The sequence below is a fragment of the Theropithecus gelada genome, chromosome 1 (assembly GCF_003255815.1).
Source record: "Theropithecus gelada isolate Dixy chromosome 1, Tgel_1.0, whole genome shotgun sequence".
NCBI lineage: Eukaryota > Metazoa > Chordata > Mammalia > Primates > Cercopithecidae > Theropithecus > Theropithecus gelada.
This window is the reverse complement of record NC_037668.1, coordinates 144,650,741-144,665,675: the sequence shown is the minus strand read 5'-3', so window position 1 is coordinate 144,665,675 and position 14,935 is coordinate 144,650,741. Positions and strand designations below refer to the sequence as shown.

General features: G+C 51.8%; 1 protein-coding gene across 1 annotated transcript; it reads left to right on the top strand.

Moving 5' to 3' along the window:
• Positions 1–5,740: 5,740 nt before the first annotated feature.
• HLX (H2.0 like homeobox) lies at positions 5,741–11,396 on the top strand. Its single transcript, XM_025369869.1, has 4 exons — positions 5,741–6,839; positions 7,585–7,764; positions 8,525–8,709; positions 10,532–11,396. Exons 1-4 carry the CDS (start codon positions 6,230–6,232, stop codon positions 11,039–11,041), a joined length of 1,485 nt encoding a protein of 494 aa, XP_025225654.1. The 5' UTR covers positions 5,741–6,229; the 3' UTR covers positions 11,042–11,396.
• Positions 11,397–14,935: the final 3,539 nt, after the last annotated feature.

The following is a 14,935-nucleotide window of genomic DNA, read 5'->3' as shown; positions in this document are numbered from 1 at the left end:
TCATTTGCAGATGTGAATTGGACACAGTATCATGCTACTCATTGAATTCTGATTTGGAGCATCTACCCAAATCAAATTTGGGCCTCATTTGGGTAGATGCCCAAATTAGAATTTAACGAGTGGCATGATACTGGGAGGCAGGAAGTCTCCACATTTAATGCTGAGGAGAGAAAGAAATTTCAGGGTAGGGTAGTATGTCTGGGTTAGACATACTTCTTTTCTCCAGCTCTTTGTTTGAAGTCAATACACATTCTGATTGAGGGCAAAGAGTTTTTCCTCTGAATAAACCATTTTCCCTGAAGAAATTGGCTGAATGGTATAGTACTGGTTGATGAACCAGAAAACCTAGCCTCTGTTCCCTCCAACACCATTTCCCAACTACGTCACCTTGGGCAAGCCACTTAACCTTTCTGAGGATCAACTTCCTAAAGTCAAATGGGATAATAATCCCTCGTCGGTATCCTACAGTTGGCTATTTTAAAGAAGTGAGACAATAAATGTGAATTGACCTTGAGATCTGTAAAATGTACACAGTATTATTCCTGAACCATGACTGCTTCCCTCGCCCGGTCTAGTGATTTTAAACACATAGTACAAGATCTTCCCATATTGTTGCAGTATGGAAGGAAACAGCTGCTAGTCAAAGCCAATTTTAGAAACCTGCATTTTTGCAAAAGGAAGAGTCAACTTTCATCATAACAATGTTGCTGGCACAGGATGGTTACTGCCAGAAAACAATGTAGAGATGGTCCAGCAGGTGTCAGCAGAGAACCAACTTTCAGTACTAGGTGGGCTCCTCCAGGGAGGGAGATGCCTGGGTGTAGTGGGCTGGGACAGGGCTAGGGGGAGTCCGTCATTAAATCCAGGGCTGTCCCAGTTATGGTGGGTGCTGGTGGGCAGATTAGGACCACTGAGATGGGGACAACAACCATTTGGCTTTATCTGCAAAATCCCTCTCATTGACTCCAGGATTCTTTCCCTTTGGAAGATCCCTTCCCATGACTGCTTTTTAGTCTGGGCCTGAGTCCGTCTTCTGGCCTTAGAACCTGTGCTCTAACTTGAAAACCTGTCTCAAAGGGAAGAAGGTTTATTTGTTTGTTTAGAGAAATACTGCTTTGGGAACGCCTTTCATCCCTCCCTGTTTTGGATATATGATTTTCACCTACTCTTCCTTCTCCTACCTTAACAATCAGCCATTCAGATTCAATAATTCAGGCAACAAATCCAAGATGAGTGGCTAATGTATTGGGAGTGGGAGAGCACCATTTACAGCTACTAAACAGAAGCCTGTGCAAATAAGTATGTAAGCTCATATTGCTACAGATAGGCTCTCATATTTTACTCTTATGATTTCATTGCAAACGTATATGAGTCTGTTATAATGTGCCATGCTGAAATGGGTTCTGCCGTAGGTTTTTATGAGATTCGGGGTCTTTCTTGGCTGGATGTAGAGAGGATGACTTGGAGAGGCAGAGAAGCGCTCTTTGAAACAGGAACAAATCCCAAACTGCCTGCCTTCCCTTCCCCACCCCCCACCGTTTCTAAGATTCCCAGAGAATGTGTGTGTGTGTGTGTGTGTGTGTGTGTGTGAGAGAGAGAGACAGAGGTACATATATGTAAAGTGGTATATCTTAGTAGTGAGGGAAGGGAAATATCTCACATATTTCCTATGTGAGATATTGCCCTATGAGGGGAAAGGGCAAATGGAATCAGAGCCAAAAGGCTGTCTGAAACTTTAGAGCAAGACCTATGGCTAAAGTTCAAGGGCAGGGCCACAGCCAAATAGAGAGCTGGCCACCTGCAAATCTGCCACATCTGGGAAATGGAGAAAAGGAAAAAGAATAAATCAAATAGCTATGGATGCTTGTAGCTCTATTGCATTATTTGCTTTTCCCACCCCATAGAAAAGTCCAACTTTTCTCAAAACTCAGAAATTCTGGAATAACTCTAAGATCTCCAAGAAAAGAGAGTTGTGTCCCACTTAGAATAGGCCAAAGTATGTGTGTGTGGGTAGGGGATATGTCTGTGGGGGGTCATTAGGGTCCTAATCTCTAGTGTCTGACACCCACAAAGAACAGAACTCCCATATCCACCACTAAGTATGACTGCTGGGCCCAGTGATCCATAAATCTCCAGCTGGCAGGAAGACAGGCACAGTATACACAGATTCCTACATTGCTGTAAATTTCTTGAATTCTCAAGTAACTGGATAAGCTGTGTTTCTTTTTCTTTCTGATTGTAAATATTTAATTATTTCTATCTCTTTTCTTGAAGCCAGTAGGTACCACGTTTGCAAGAATATTTGAAATTCAGAGGAGAGGGGTTCCCAAGTCCACAGAGCATCTGCCTTGCACATTATTTTGCTCAGAATGTACAAGAAAAGCAAAACAGATAGCAGATATAGCCAGTTCAAGCCCTTGCAAAGTTATGGTCCTGTAATATACAAGGCCCAGCATTCGTTATAATTGACCTATGCTCAGTGTGGATCTGTGACTCTGGTTTTGGGACAAAAATCTGCACTGATAATTTAAATATGGAAGCTTCAAAGACAGGGAGAACCAAAGGATGGTGAAACCCATCTCTTGCCTCAGTCATTGCATAAGCCCCTGATTCAGGTCCCTTTTAAATCCTAAATACCCATAAGCTATATTGTTAAATTATAAAAAGAACCTTCTCTGATCTTATCCATTCCCAGTATGGTGAAATCGTCTTTGGCTATGTCTAACTAGGAAAAGTGAAGTGATGAGTTGAAAGCATTAAAGACAGCAGTCAGAATAATCAGAAACCCCAGCCAATGCGACATTTTCCCAAAAAATGAAGCCACAGTTAGGGTCTCCGCTGCGTAGACCAAGCTCAAGTTAATTCGGTTTAGCCAGGCGCTTTTCTTTCCTGTTAGATCCTCAACCCCCATGGCTACCAGGCCTTGGGGAGCCCTCGCCTCTGCCCTCAGGACCTCCCTGCCCGGCTCAATAGCTCTGGGCCAGTTCATTTCGCCACAGCCCGGAGCCGCTCGGAAAGCAAAGATTAAAGGGGAAAGTCGCAGCTGTATATTTATATTTTCATTGCTAGAAGGGAATTGATTTCCGTGCATTTATTTTGGTAGTTGTAATACACAAGGGCGGATTTGCGTCACCCGAGCAACTTGCCGGTGGAGATAAAGTTGCACAAATATTGAAAGGGGAAGTGCTAGGAGTCATTATAGAGTTTTTCTCCGGAAGAAATAAGGATTTCTGCAGTATCCTAAAATACTAAGGCCGCTTCTATTTTGAGACCAATCTCGCAGGCACATCCGCTCATTTAGTCCGAGTTTGAGCCCATCAAAAAACAGGAGATGACCTGAACTCCGGCGAGCCCAGGGTTTCCTGCTGCTTTCTTGGTTCTGAAGAGTGGGGAGTAAGGAGGGCGGGAGTCTGCGGGCTCAGAACTCGGCGAGGGGCCTGCAGGGGCCAGGCTTGGGCCTGGGGAAGCGGTAGAGGGGGCGGCGGGGGTCGCTCCAAAGACTTGCTTTTCGCGTTTGCCTCCGGGAGCTGGGAGTAAGGCCTTGGATGGCGCCGATGCGATTGCAAGGAAGCCGAAGCCTGGGAGAGTAAGGGGCGCGCGGGCGAAGTTGCAACTTGCAATCCAGCCACTGGCCTGGCGGAGAAAGGGAGGCTCGCGGCGCAGCAAGGAGTCGGCGAGCCTCGGGGCCTCGCTTTTGCCACATCTGCCCGGCGCTCCGGGCCTTGAATCTCGGCAGATGCGAGTTGTGGGCACCTCAGGGAACCCGCGAGGGCCCGCATTCCCCCGGGTCTGCATCCCGTGCCCAACCCGGAGCGTCGCAAACCTTGGAAAGGATGAATGCGGATAGGGAAGTCTTATTTCTTAAGAGAGAGGGTGAGGGCGCGCGGCGCTGCCTCGGTAAGGAGTAAATGCACCTCTTTCACAACCGTGAGTTTGGGCTTAGGCCGAGGTCTAAATGTTTGCAGTCAAATTAGAATCACAATCAAACTGGAAGTGGCACTAGAAAGGAGAGGGCTCACGGCCTCCTCTACGCACACTCACACCGAAGGCTCACCAGAACCCTCAGCCAGCGCCTCAATTGCCCATGTTGTACTTGTCGCTCCTTTGCCTTCAGCTTGACACCGAAAGACTGGTCTTATTACGTCTGTCGCCCCAGGTATCCTTACCCTCAGCCAAACACACCCATCTGTCTCTGGAAATAGCACCTCTCTCCTGGCTGCGTGGAGCAGGGGAAGAAAACCTTGCAATAAAAGAGAGACGGAGAGCGGGAGAGCTGGAGGGCGGGAGGAGGGGGAGAGAGGGAGAGGGAGAGATCTTAGTGCTGGCTGATCGGAAGTGATTGAAATTTTCCAGGGGAAAGTCAAAAGCTTAAAAGGATAGCATCTGCATCAAGGGGCTAGAGAAGCCACCAGAAATGAATTTTGTAAGTCCAAACCCTGAACTTGAGATAGGCATGGCAAGTTCACTTGCCTTTCTGAGTTTATTTGGTGAGGAGCCTTCGTGCTGAAGGGAAATAAAAATGCCACAGAATCTCTGTTAGGAGATGCTTATTAGGGCAATCGAAAACAAAAGATTTCGTGGTTTCATTATTCGTATTATTTTATTTTCTTCCTGAAAATGTGCAAAAACAGCTTATCTGGGTGGCCTGTGGTTTGTTTGGGAGAGGGGTGGGGAAATCCATTCTGACTATAATTTAAAAGAGAACAAATTCTTAAAATAGAGATGTTGATGTTGCACAAAACCCCCACTACCACCACCCTGCGTTCTAAAGACCGAAGGCACGAATGGAAGACGTTGACCACCACTGCAGCTCCTCCTGCGACCAGGCCCAAGGGGTTCCTGGGGAAGCTGTCATAGAATTGAAAGCAATATTGAACCCCACGGAAATCTGCTCTTGTGGGCACTTGCAAAACAACGAACCCCACGTGATCCGGAGATGTGGTGGAGGAGGGAGGCTGACATTTCCTACAACCTCCTGCAAAGGAGGGACGCGCGTGCCGCTCCCGGGTTTCTGGAGGCAGCCTGTTTTGTAGCCTCTGAGGCTCCGGGGAAAGGTTTGGCTGCGTCTAAGGGAGACGTTTGGAGCCATCCATCTTATTTTGTTTGAAAAGTCACTCGTTCAAGTTGTCACTGTGTGACAGCTCAGAATAAAACTAATTTGCGGTCACCCCTCCTTCTCGCTTCCCCGAGGATCTCCAGGGAGGCACAGGGCGGACGTGGTGCTGAGTTGGGCTGGGACTCAGGGTGGCAACATTTGGGCAAGGGTCCAAGAAAGATGAGGGGCTTTGCCGAGGACACGGACTCCTGGAATAAAAGCAGAATGAGGTCAAGAGAAGGGAAGCAAAGGGTCCAAACCGCTCTCTGCTCTCCACCGGGAGGCGGGCTTTGCATAGCCCTAAAGAGTGAGATAACCGTCCCTTCCCCACTCCCCCAACTCGCCCCGGGTGACAAGCGCTTCAGGAAAGCTCCTGTGACCAATCCTCCTTGCCCCGTGGCAGTTCGGAGCTGCAGAAGTTAGAAGAGAGTTAGAGCCCTCCGGAGCGGCTGCCTGGCCCCTACGCAGAGTAGCAAGACTCACTGCGATGTGCGTTACTAAGCCCACGCGGCCGCAGCAAACACTTTGGCGTGGCCGGGGCGGGGCTCGGGCCCGGCCACGCCTCCTCATTACTAATTCCCCTCCACTCCCCGCTCCCATTGGTCATGAGGATGACCAATGAGCGCTCGGATCGAGGTCCTACCCCGGGCCTGACTCGAAAGCTCCTGCCAAAACTTTGGGAGTTTTTAGAGAAGAGTTTTTTTTTTTTTTTTTTTCCTATTACTTTTTTTCCCCCCTAACTAACGGATTATTATTGTTGTTGTTTTAAATTTAGCTCTTAGGGCTTAGCTGTTTGGGTTTTCTTGCGGTGTCCGGCTCCCGTCTCCCTGGCTCCCCTGCCTGCCCCGCGGCCCCAGCGCCCCTCATTCGCCTCCAGCCCGCGAGGAGTGCGGGCGCCGCGCCGCCTTTAAAGCGAGGCCAGGGAGCGAGGCGGTGACCGGCCGAGATCCGGCCCTCGCCTCCTCCCTCGGTGGCGCTAGGGCTCCCGGCCTCTCTTCTTCAGTGCGGGCGGAGAAGCGAAAGCGGATCGTCCTCGGCTGCGGCCGCCCTCTCCGGGACTCGCGTGCCGCTCCCCGCGCGTCCACTCACCCGGTCCGGCTGGACTGCGGCAGCCGCGCGGCTCACCCCGGCAGGATGTTCGCAGCCGGGCTGGCTCCCTTCTACGCCTCCAACTTCAGCCTCTGGTCGGCCGCTTACTGCTCCTCGACCGGCCCAGGCGGCTGCTCCTTCCCCTTGGACCCCGCCGCCGTCAAGAAGCCCTCCTTCTGCATCGCAGACATTCTGCATGCCGGCGTGGGGGACCTGGGGGCGGCCCCGGAGGGCCTGGCAGGGGCCTCGGCCGCCGCCCTCACCGCGCACTTGGGCTCGGTTCACCCGCACGCCTCTTTCCAAGCGGCGGCCAGATCCCCGCTTCGACCCACCCCAGTGGTGGCGCCCTCCGAAGTCCCGGCTGGCTTCCCGCAGCGGCTGTCTCCTCTCTCAGCCGCCTACCACCACCATCACCCGCAGCAACAACAACATCAACAGCAACAGCCGCAGCAGCAACAGCCGCCGCAGCAACAGCCTCCGCCTCCGCCTCGGGCTGGCGCCCTACAGCCCCCAGCCTCTGGGACGCGAGTGGTTCCGAACCCCCACCACAGTGGCTCGGCCCCGGCCCCCTCCAGCAAAGACCTCAAATTTGGAATTGACCGCATTTTATCTGCAGAATTTGACCCAAAAGTCAAAGAAGGCAACACGCTGAGAGGTAGGTCTTGGACTGGAGGCTGCAGGCCTCTGACCACTGACCCACTCCCGGGACCCCGGGCTGGCTTGGGGTGCCTTTGAGTGTTTTTACAATTAAGGACAACTCGGTAAAATGGGAGAGAAGAAAACGAATTGTAAGAAAACTACAAAACATTAGGTATAAAACTCACCTGTTCTATGTAAAACAAACAAAAAAATTATTCCGGGGATTCTTTAAAAACACGTCTTAGAAACAATATTTATAAAAATGGTTGGTGTAATTATCTGCTAAAATGACTTTGATCTCTTTAATAACGTATCTAGAGACAGAATTATATTTTCTGGCAACTAAAGCATGTTTGGGAAACACTTTCGCATTTATCTGATTTCTGGTAAAAAATTCACCCAGGAAATGTAAATAATAAACAAAACCGCCTAGATGAACGGGCAGAATGGGGCCTCCTTGAGGCGGAGGTTTTGGGTTTGTGGGATTCTTGGAAGGCACGTGAAAGTAAGGCCGTAAGCCAATTTATGTAAAGCCTTTACTTACTATATGCGTGCATGTGGACGTGAGGGACACACAGGAACTTTTCGTGCGTCGCTCCTTGGCAACTGTTGGGAGAGAGAGGTTTCAGCGCCGAGACGAGTTCTCTCGTGACTTCGCTCAATAAAAGTGAATCCAGGGCAACGGGAAGGGGAGGAACAAATCAGCGGAGAGTGTGAGTGTGCCCGAGATGTAACCTGCTATCCTTTTCCCTTGTCCCCAGATCTCACGTCCCTGCTAACCAGTGGGCGGCCCGCGGGGGTGCACCTCTCAGGCCTACAGCCCTCCGCCGGCCAGTTCTTCGCATCTCTAGATCCCATTAACGAGGCTTCTGCCATCCTGAGTCCCTTAAGCTCAAACCCAAGAAATTCAGTTCAGCATCAGTTTCAAGACACGTTTCCAGGTACCGAAAAACTCCAGAGTACTGCCTAACGGGCAAGCCGACTGACAGTCAGAAATCTCAGGACTGACGCCTCCAGGGCGGCTGCGGTGTCGCAATCTCACCGTTGGGGCGGGAGGCTACGGAGTCAGGAGAGAGAAACCGAAAGATTTATCAGCGAGCTAGCGCTCTCTTTGGAAGGTTCCCCTTGAAAAGGGGTAGGGGCGCCTGGAGAGCCCAGAAAGTGTGCGCGTGGACGGTGGGGTGGGGGGCTTTCTCAAAGTCTTTCGCCCTAGAGGCTTGAAAAATGCAGCATCGATGTTACTTATTAACATACACACATTTTGGGTTGACCTCAAACACTTGTGCTTGGCGAGCTTACGTCTGGGTGCCTGGGCACATGCGGGAATAACACACACACACACACACACACACACACAAGATGATTAGGGGCTGTCATTATTCAGGCCCGAGGGACATTTTTGTCTACTCTTGGTAGGCCTGATGGCCACGCATGATGTTTACGTTTTTCCCTTGGAATTAAAGGACAAGCCTCCAGGCTTCTCTACTCCACGCTAGCTTTAGGTCTTCTGACTGTCATGTAAAATTCTTCCTTAGAGGGGCCATTCGGTGTATGCGCGAAGGGCTTTCTGAATGAGGGTGGAATCGACAGTTAACAGGAAACGGTTTCAAGCCTAACGGGGACCCCCACACCGGCAGGCCAAGTACTGGGCACTGAACAGCCCTCTTGTCTTTCTTCCCTCTGGCTCCCGCTCTGCGGCAGGTCCCTACGCTGTGCTCACGAAGGACACCATGCCGCAGACGTACAAAAGGAAGCGTTCATGGTCTCGCGCTGTGTTCTCCAACCTGCAGAGGAAAGGCCTGGAGAAAAGGTTTGAGATTCAGAAGTACGTGACCAAGCCGGACCGAAAGCAGCTGGCGGCGATGCTGGGCCTCACGGACGCACAGGTAAGGCAGTTCCGGCTCCAGCGCACAGCGCCCTCGGGCGGGCAACAGCGCACGGCCTAGTCCGATAGGCCCCCTTCACCCCGGCCGACTGGCCTCCTACGGTGGAAACGCAAGATGTTGACTTTCAGGAGGCTTTGTGGACTAGGCAACTTGAGGCAGGAGAAGAGGAGGGTGGAGATGGGGTGAGGGAGAAGGGCCGAGAGAAGAGCTCATCCCCAAGATGTGTGTCAACAAGCACTGCATGTTTATTTTGGCCAGCAGGCTAAAGAACCACAGAGAAAGCAAAAGAGCCGCTGGAAATAACATTGATGTACTCAACCGTAGTGCAATTCGCTGTAGGAGGCAGTTTATTTCAGAAAAGATAAAAACCCAAAGGCAAGAGATTGTTGTTGGTTTTTTTTCCCTCTCACCCTCCCTCTTTCCTCCTCCTCCTTCTGCTTCTGCTGGATTGTGAAATCCCCAGTTGTGAGGAAGTGAAAATATAATTTCAAACGGAATTAGTTAGCTCCAGGAGGGCAAGGAGTCCGCTTGGAGAGGCCACATATTCCAAGGCTTAGGCTCTGAAGAAAATCTGAAGGAATGGGAGAGGTGAGGGAAAGAAAGAAAAATGATTTTCTTGGAATACCCAAGAGCATTTCAGCAGGTTCTGCCTATCTGATTTTTTTCAAGACAATAGGAAATGTATTGTGCCGTAATTAAATATTTTTTCTTATATTTAAGAACTGGACTTCCCCCCCCCCCCGAGTTTTGACTGTGGAAGAGTCACTCTTGTGCACCCCGTAGCACTGGCTCTAGCTCTGGGGTGCTGATTGTCCCCAGCAGGGCAGAAGCCAGAGGCAGGCTTCTTTTCCTTAGCTCCTTGGTCCCCCAACTGCTGTCTCTGTTTCTTTCTGTCCTCCATTACACAACTCTCCTCCCCAGTACACACACACACACACACACACACACACACACACACACACTGGAGGAGCCCAGCCGTTTTCCACCAGCTGTGGATGTTATTTTTAAAAAGGAAGCTGGAACTTGTGTGAACGCACTGGGTCCCCCAGGGGATCGTATATATCTATATAGATTCTCTGCCCCATCTCTATGCCCTTCCTTCACTTTGCACACATTTAATTCCAGTGTTTTCTGAGCCCCCAGGAGAATTTGTTTATCCTTAACAAGGGCAGGGTCCTTATCAGCTCTTGCGAACAAACACACCAAAGAAATGCTGTCTTACTGAAAGCCCAACAGTGCCCCCACCCTACTGTGATTAACAGTTTAAAACCCCTTTTCCCTTTCTGCTCCTCATGTTTCCTTTCTTTAAAAAAGTGTTGCTTTTGTAGGGACTGGCTTTGGGTAATGGCAGTAGAGGAGAGGGCCAATTTAGAGCAGGAATTCTTAACACTGGCTCACCAAACCCTTGACATTGTAAGCAATATCTTGGGTACATGTGTATTTTTCTGGGCTAGGAGTCCATAACTTTAATCAGATTCTCATGGGTGTCCAGAAAAAATAAATGCATGGATTTAGAGTAGAGAGAGAGTATGTTGGGGGTCGGGTGCACGAATCTGCCTTTCCAATAGTTACCCAGGTCATTTTAATCCGGGGCCTGAGGGTTGCATTTTGAAAACGGTCTTAGTGGGCTCCCTAGACCAGGATTCCTGGCTGCCCCTTGGCTCCTGCGCCTACCACAGTGCCTGGTCCTTGGTAGAGTCGCCAGGTAAGCGTTGCTTTCTCACTCAGGGAGGTGGCTTGCGGGTGCACGCGAGTCGGATAGAAGCAAACCTGGGTCTCATTTCAGTGTCTCTTTCTTGTCTCCCCGTGTGGCGCGGCGCAGGTGAAGGTGTGGTTCCAGAACCGGCGGATGAAGTGGCGGCACTCCAAGGAGGCCCAGGCCCAAAAAGACAAGGACAAGGAGGCTGGCGAGAAACCGTCAGGTGGAGGCCCGGCTGCGGATGGCGAGCAGGACGAGAGGAGCCCCAGCCGCTCCGAAGGCGAGGCTGAGAGCGAGAGCAGCGACTCCGAGTCACTGGACATGGCCCCCAGCGACACGGAGCGGACTGAGGGGACTGAGCGTTCTCTGCACCAAACAACAGTTATTAAGGCCCCGGTCACTGGCGCTCTCATCAGCGCCAGCAGTGCTGGGAGTGGTGGGAGCAGCGGCGGCGGCGGCAGTAGTTTCAGCTTCAGCAGCGCCAGCAGTCTTAGTAGCAGCAGCACCAGTGCGGGTTGCGCCAGCAGCCTCGGCGGCGGCGGCGCCTCGGAGCTTCTCCCTGTGCCACAGCCCACAGCCAGCAGCGCTCCCAAAAGCCCCGAGCCACCCAAAGGCGCGCTTGGCGGCGTATAGACTGTACGAGGGCGGAGGGGATCCGGGCCTTGCGTGCAGCCTCCCAGCCATGGCCTGGGTTTTGTGCTTACTGTATGTTGGCGACTTGGCAGGACAGGAGACGCAGCGTGGAGCCTACCTCCCGACATTCACGCTTCGGCCAACGCTGCTCCGGCTGGCTGCAGCGGACACTGCCCAGAGCAGAGGGGTGTCTCAGTGTCCTGCTAACCAGCCGAACACTTCTCTCCGGAAGCAAGCTGGTTCGACTGTGAAGTGTTTGACTAAACTGTTTCTCTGACTCGCCCCAGGGGTCGTAGCCCAAAGGCATTTAGGACGCCTTAAATTTGTAAATAAAATGTTTACTACGGTTTGTAAAGGCAGCTTGACTTTGCTGGGGGTTGTTAAGGCCAGAAATCTACAATCGGACCTTAGTCCCCGGGGCACTACAGAATGCAGCAGCTGAAGGTGGGAGGCTGGAGGTTCAGGGGAAGTGGCTCAGCCTCAGAGCCATCTTGCTACAGACATCAGAGATGGGCGTCTGGGCTTAGAGGCTTCTAATTAAGAGATTTCCAGTGCCAACTGCCAGTGAAAGCACCCTCTGAGTCCCTGAGTAGCCTGAGAGTGGAGCAGGCCTTAGAAACTGTTAGACCAGTGCAACAGATGGTTTCCCTATCCAGAGTATGGACTAAATGAGTTCCTAGAGTACAAAGAGTTGGAATGGAGAAGGCAGTAGTGCCAGGCGGGGTCAATCTAGGCACAGCTGTACTCAGTAGGTGGACGTGAAGCATGGGTCCAGAGCCCTGCACAAACTTTCCCTTGCTCTGGGATGGGGTAGAGGACAGGTTTGTAATGTTGCTGAAGAAGGGACAGACATTCCACAGTGGTTCGGGCTGGAAGCTTGGATCTTAGAATGCCAGGGCCCTGGTTGTAAAGATGCCAAACAAAGGGGTCACTTCTTCAAGTTTAAGCAGAGGCACAGCCCAGATCAGAGCTTGGACTTCCTGGCCTACATGTGGCCACGGAAGGAACTATGAAATTGCATCCCCCATTCCCTCATCCACACAAAAATTTTCCGTTGCAATTTGGCCACTGGAGGCGCCTAGATGAGCTCTTTCTTCCCAAAGCTGCTGAGAGTCTTGAGGCAGTTTCCCTATCCCACTGCAGCTGGAAAATACATAGTAAACCTTGACACTGCTACTAGGACGGGCAATTCAAAGGTTTTTTGTTTGTTTGTTTCTTTTAAAGCTGAAGAGTTAAACCTCTCTCCAAGAGCTGTGCTCCCGCTGTGAAATGTCTGCGGTTGCTAAAAGCTGTTTGGGGAGATTTTATAGCAAATAGATTTCCTTGGGAAATCCTGATCAGTCTCAGTGCCAATCTCTTTGGCACTGAGCATGTGAAGGACACAAGGTCTCTTGCAGACCCAGCATCCAAGTGGGGTGGCCAATTCTCAGAATGAGTTGAGGAGAGGTGCCGAAATCAGAGAGCCTAGGACACACCTCAGTCCCCTGGCCAGAGTGGGAAAGTCCTCAATGGTCCTCAGTCTTGTTATCTCCTCCACTTTTAGGCATTCCCCTGGAGCTCATTCCAGGATCTCTGTTCTAGACTTTTCCATCCAGGGGTGAAGTAGAGGCAGCAGATTGAGGCTTCTTTCACTTGCATAGCCAGATACAAGATACAGATAGCAAGTCCCAAAGCCAACACATGGATGCAAAGATGATCATTTACTGACCCAGCCAACCTCCTAAATCCCCAAATCGAGATGATTCAAGAGCAGTGAGAATGGAGTGGGGGCAGAGTGATCAGAGTTGTACAATTTAGTCAAGAGAAAAGAAAGAGCATACCACAAGGGACCCCATCTTCAATAGTAACATGAACTAGCTGTTATCCCTAATTGTGCCACAAGAGTTTCCAGGCCAGGGCAGCCACCCCACCTGCCCTGGCTGCGGGCCAGGGCTGGGATAGTTTCTTCAAAGCTTCCACAGGCTCCGCTACCAAACTTCAGGATTCCCTCTGTACCTCAGTTTTGCCTGCATTACCGATATCCATTTCCCCTGACCCCAAGTATTGAAATTCTGGGACCAGGATATCCCAAGCACATCGAATTTTGAGGCACTTCAATCCAGCTCTGGCGTTAAGGAGAAAAACGCGGCGACACACACACTTAGCTGAGGAACGGAGCCTAGGGAAGAATGGTGGGGAGTGTGCTTTATACAAACCGCACCTATCCCTGCTCCTCACCAGGCCAAACCCAGACCATTAGTCCTCACCCGGGCCCCGGGGCTTTGAAAGTGAAGAAAATCATCATCCGGGGATGTCATGATATGATTTCTGGTAGAATTCTGCCTTATTTAGGCCAACTTTCGTCAGGCCAGGGGGCACGGCGGAGTTGGGGGTCCCGGAAACGAAGTGAGCGGGGTGGTAAGCACCTGAGGGCGGGAGTCTGAAGGACGAATGTCCCCCTAGTGCTCGCAGGAGGCGCCCCTGCCTCCGCCACCCCCACCCCCACCCCCACCTCCAGTTCCTGGACAGTTATCACGTGACGTTCTTGTGGGGCTTTACCCTAACCTTGGAGTTCTTCCACGTTTCATCAGAAACGGAGTATCACAAGCACCGGAGAAGTTACAGTTCATTTGGAAGAAGAGTAACCACAGGTGGCCGGGAGGAAAGGCTAAAATTTGGCCGGATAGGCCCATCCCGGGACTGCTCGCTCGACCCCGGGTACTGGGGTCTTCTTGGCAGACCAAAATGCTAGCAAGGGCGGTCAGGCAGCTAGAAATTCTTCAGCCAAGACCGAGAGTTTTCAGACCCGGAAGAGAAGGCCCAGCGCGGACCGTGCGGGGAGCCAGAATCGCCCAGAGTTGAGGCTTGGAGAAAGAGAGAGCGCGCTGGCCCCAGAGCAGAGCAGAACAGAGCCGCGGCCCCCGCCCCTCCTGCACACAACCCGAGACTCCAGCCAGCAATTGCTCTTTGCTCTGAGCAAAGCTTTGCCTAGACTACCGAAGTCCCCGCGGCGCGGAGCCCTCCGAAAAAGGCTACCAAGGTGCACAGAGGTTCGCAGAGGGATGGTGACCACGGTGCGTTTCCCTTCAGGGCGGGGCTGGGGACTCAATACCCTTCCCCCATCCCCTCCAACGTGGACGCACACATACCTGCAGACTCATATAGACACTGGAGAGACAGGCAATCTACTGGCTATTTCAGCACTTTGTGGGTAAAACCACGCGAATAAATTTCCCCGTTCTCCTCCATATGGCAAAGCAGAGAGGAGCCTCTGCCGCCTTATTCAGCCTGTGTGGGTGGGTAGGGCGCTGGTTTCCACAGAGAAGTTGCCTAGCGCCAAGCTCCGCGGACTAAACCCCTGAACGCTGGCGCCGCGTTTCTCTCCCGTTTGCCCGCTTCAGTGGGCTGAGACCTCCATGCGAGCATTGTGTCTCCCCCGCCTTCCTGTGCCCACCAAGGCCAAAGTCGTCAGCCCCCGGGGCAGGTCCAGGCGCGGTCCCGCTTGCAAGGGAGGCTCAGGTCATTATACCAGCCAAGGAGATTTCCCGCTCCTCTCCCTCTACTCTACAAGACCCTGCAGAGTCGTGTGGATTGTAGGCGAGCTCAGACTGCTTGCCACAAATCGCTCTGACATCCTTTGCACCTCAGAGGCAATCGTAAAGGAATCCCAGTCACTCTGGAATCTTTTTTCTGGCTGCCCTCTCTACCCAGGATCTGGAGTTTGACGTTGGCAGGGTTTGAACTAGGTCGTGGCCAGAGTAGGGCAGGGCAGTAAGAGCGCCCAGGCTTCTTTTCAAGGTGTCAGAGGCTGAAGAAACAGGAGAGTGAAACCTGGGTTCTCCTGTCTAGGAAGGCAATTGCCAACGAAAGCTTTGGAATCGGGGGAGGGGTGTGGTAGAAACCAGGGCTTGCAGC

Coding starts and splice junctions, on each gene's coding strand:
- HLX (XM_025369869.1), top strand. CDS start 6,230: ATGTTCGCAGCCGGGCTGGCTCCCTTCTACGCCTCCAACTTCAGCCTC. Junction 7,765..8,524: donor GTTTCAAGACACGTTTCCAG/GTACCGAAAAAC, acceptor GCTCTGCGGCAG/GTCCCTACGCTGTGCTCACG. Junction 8,710..10,531: donor TGGGCCTCACGGACGCACAG/GTAAGGCAGTTC, acceptor GGCGCGGCGCAG/GTGAAGGTGTGGTTCCAGAA.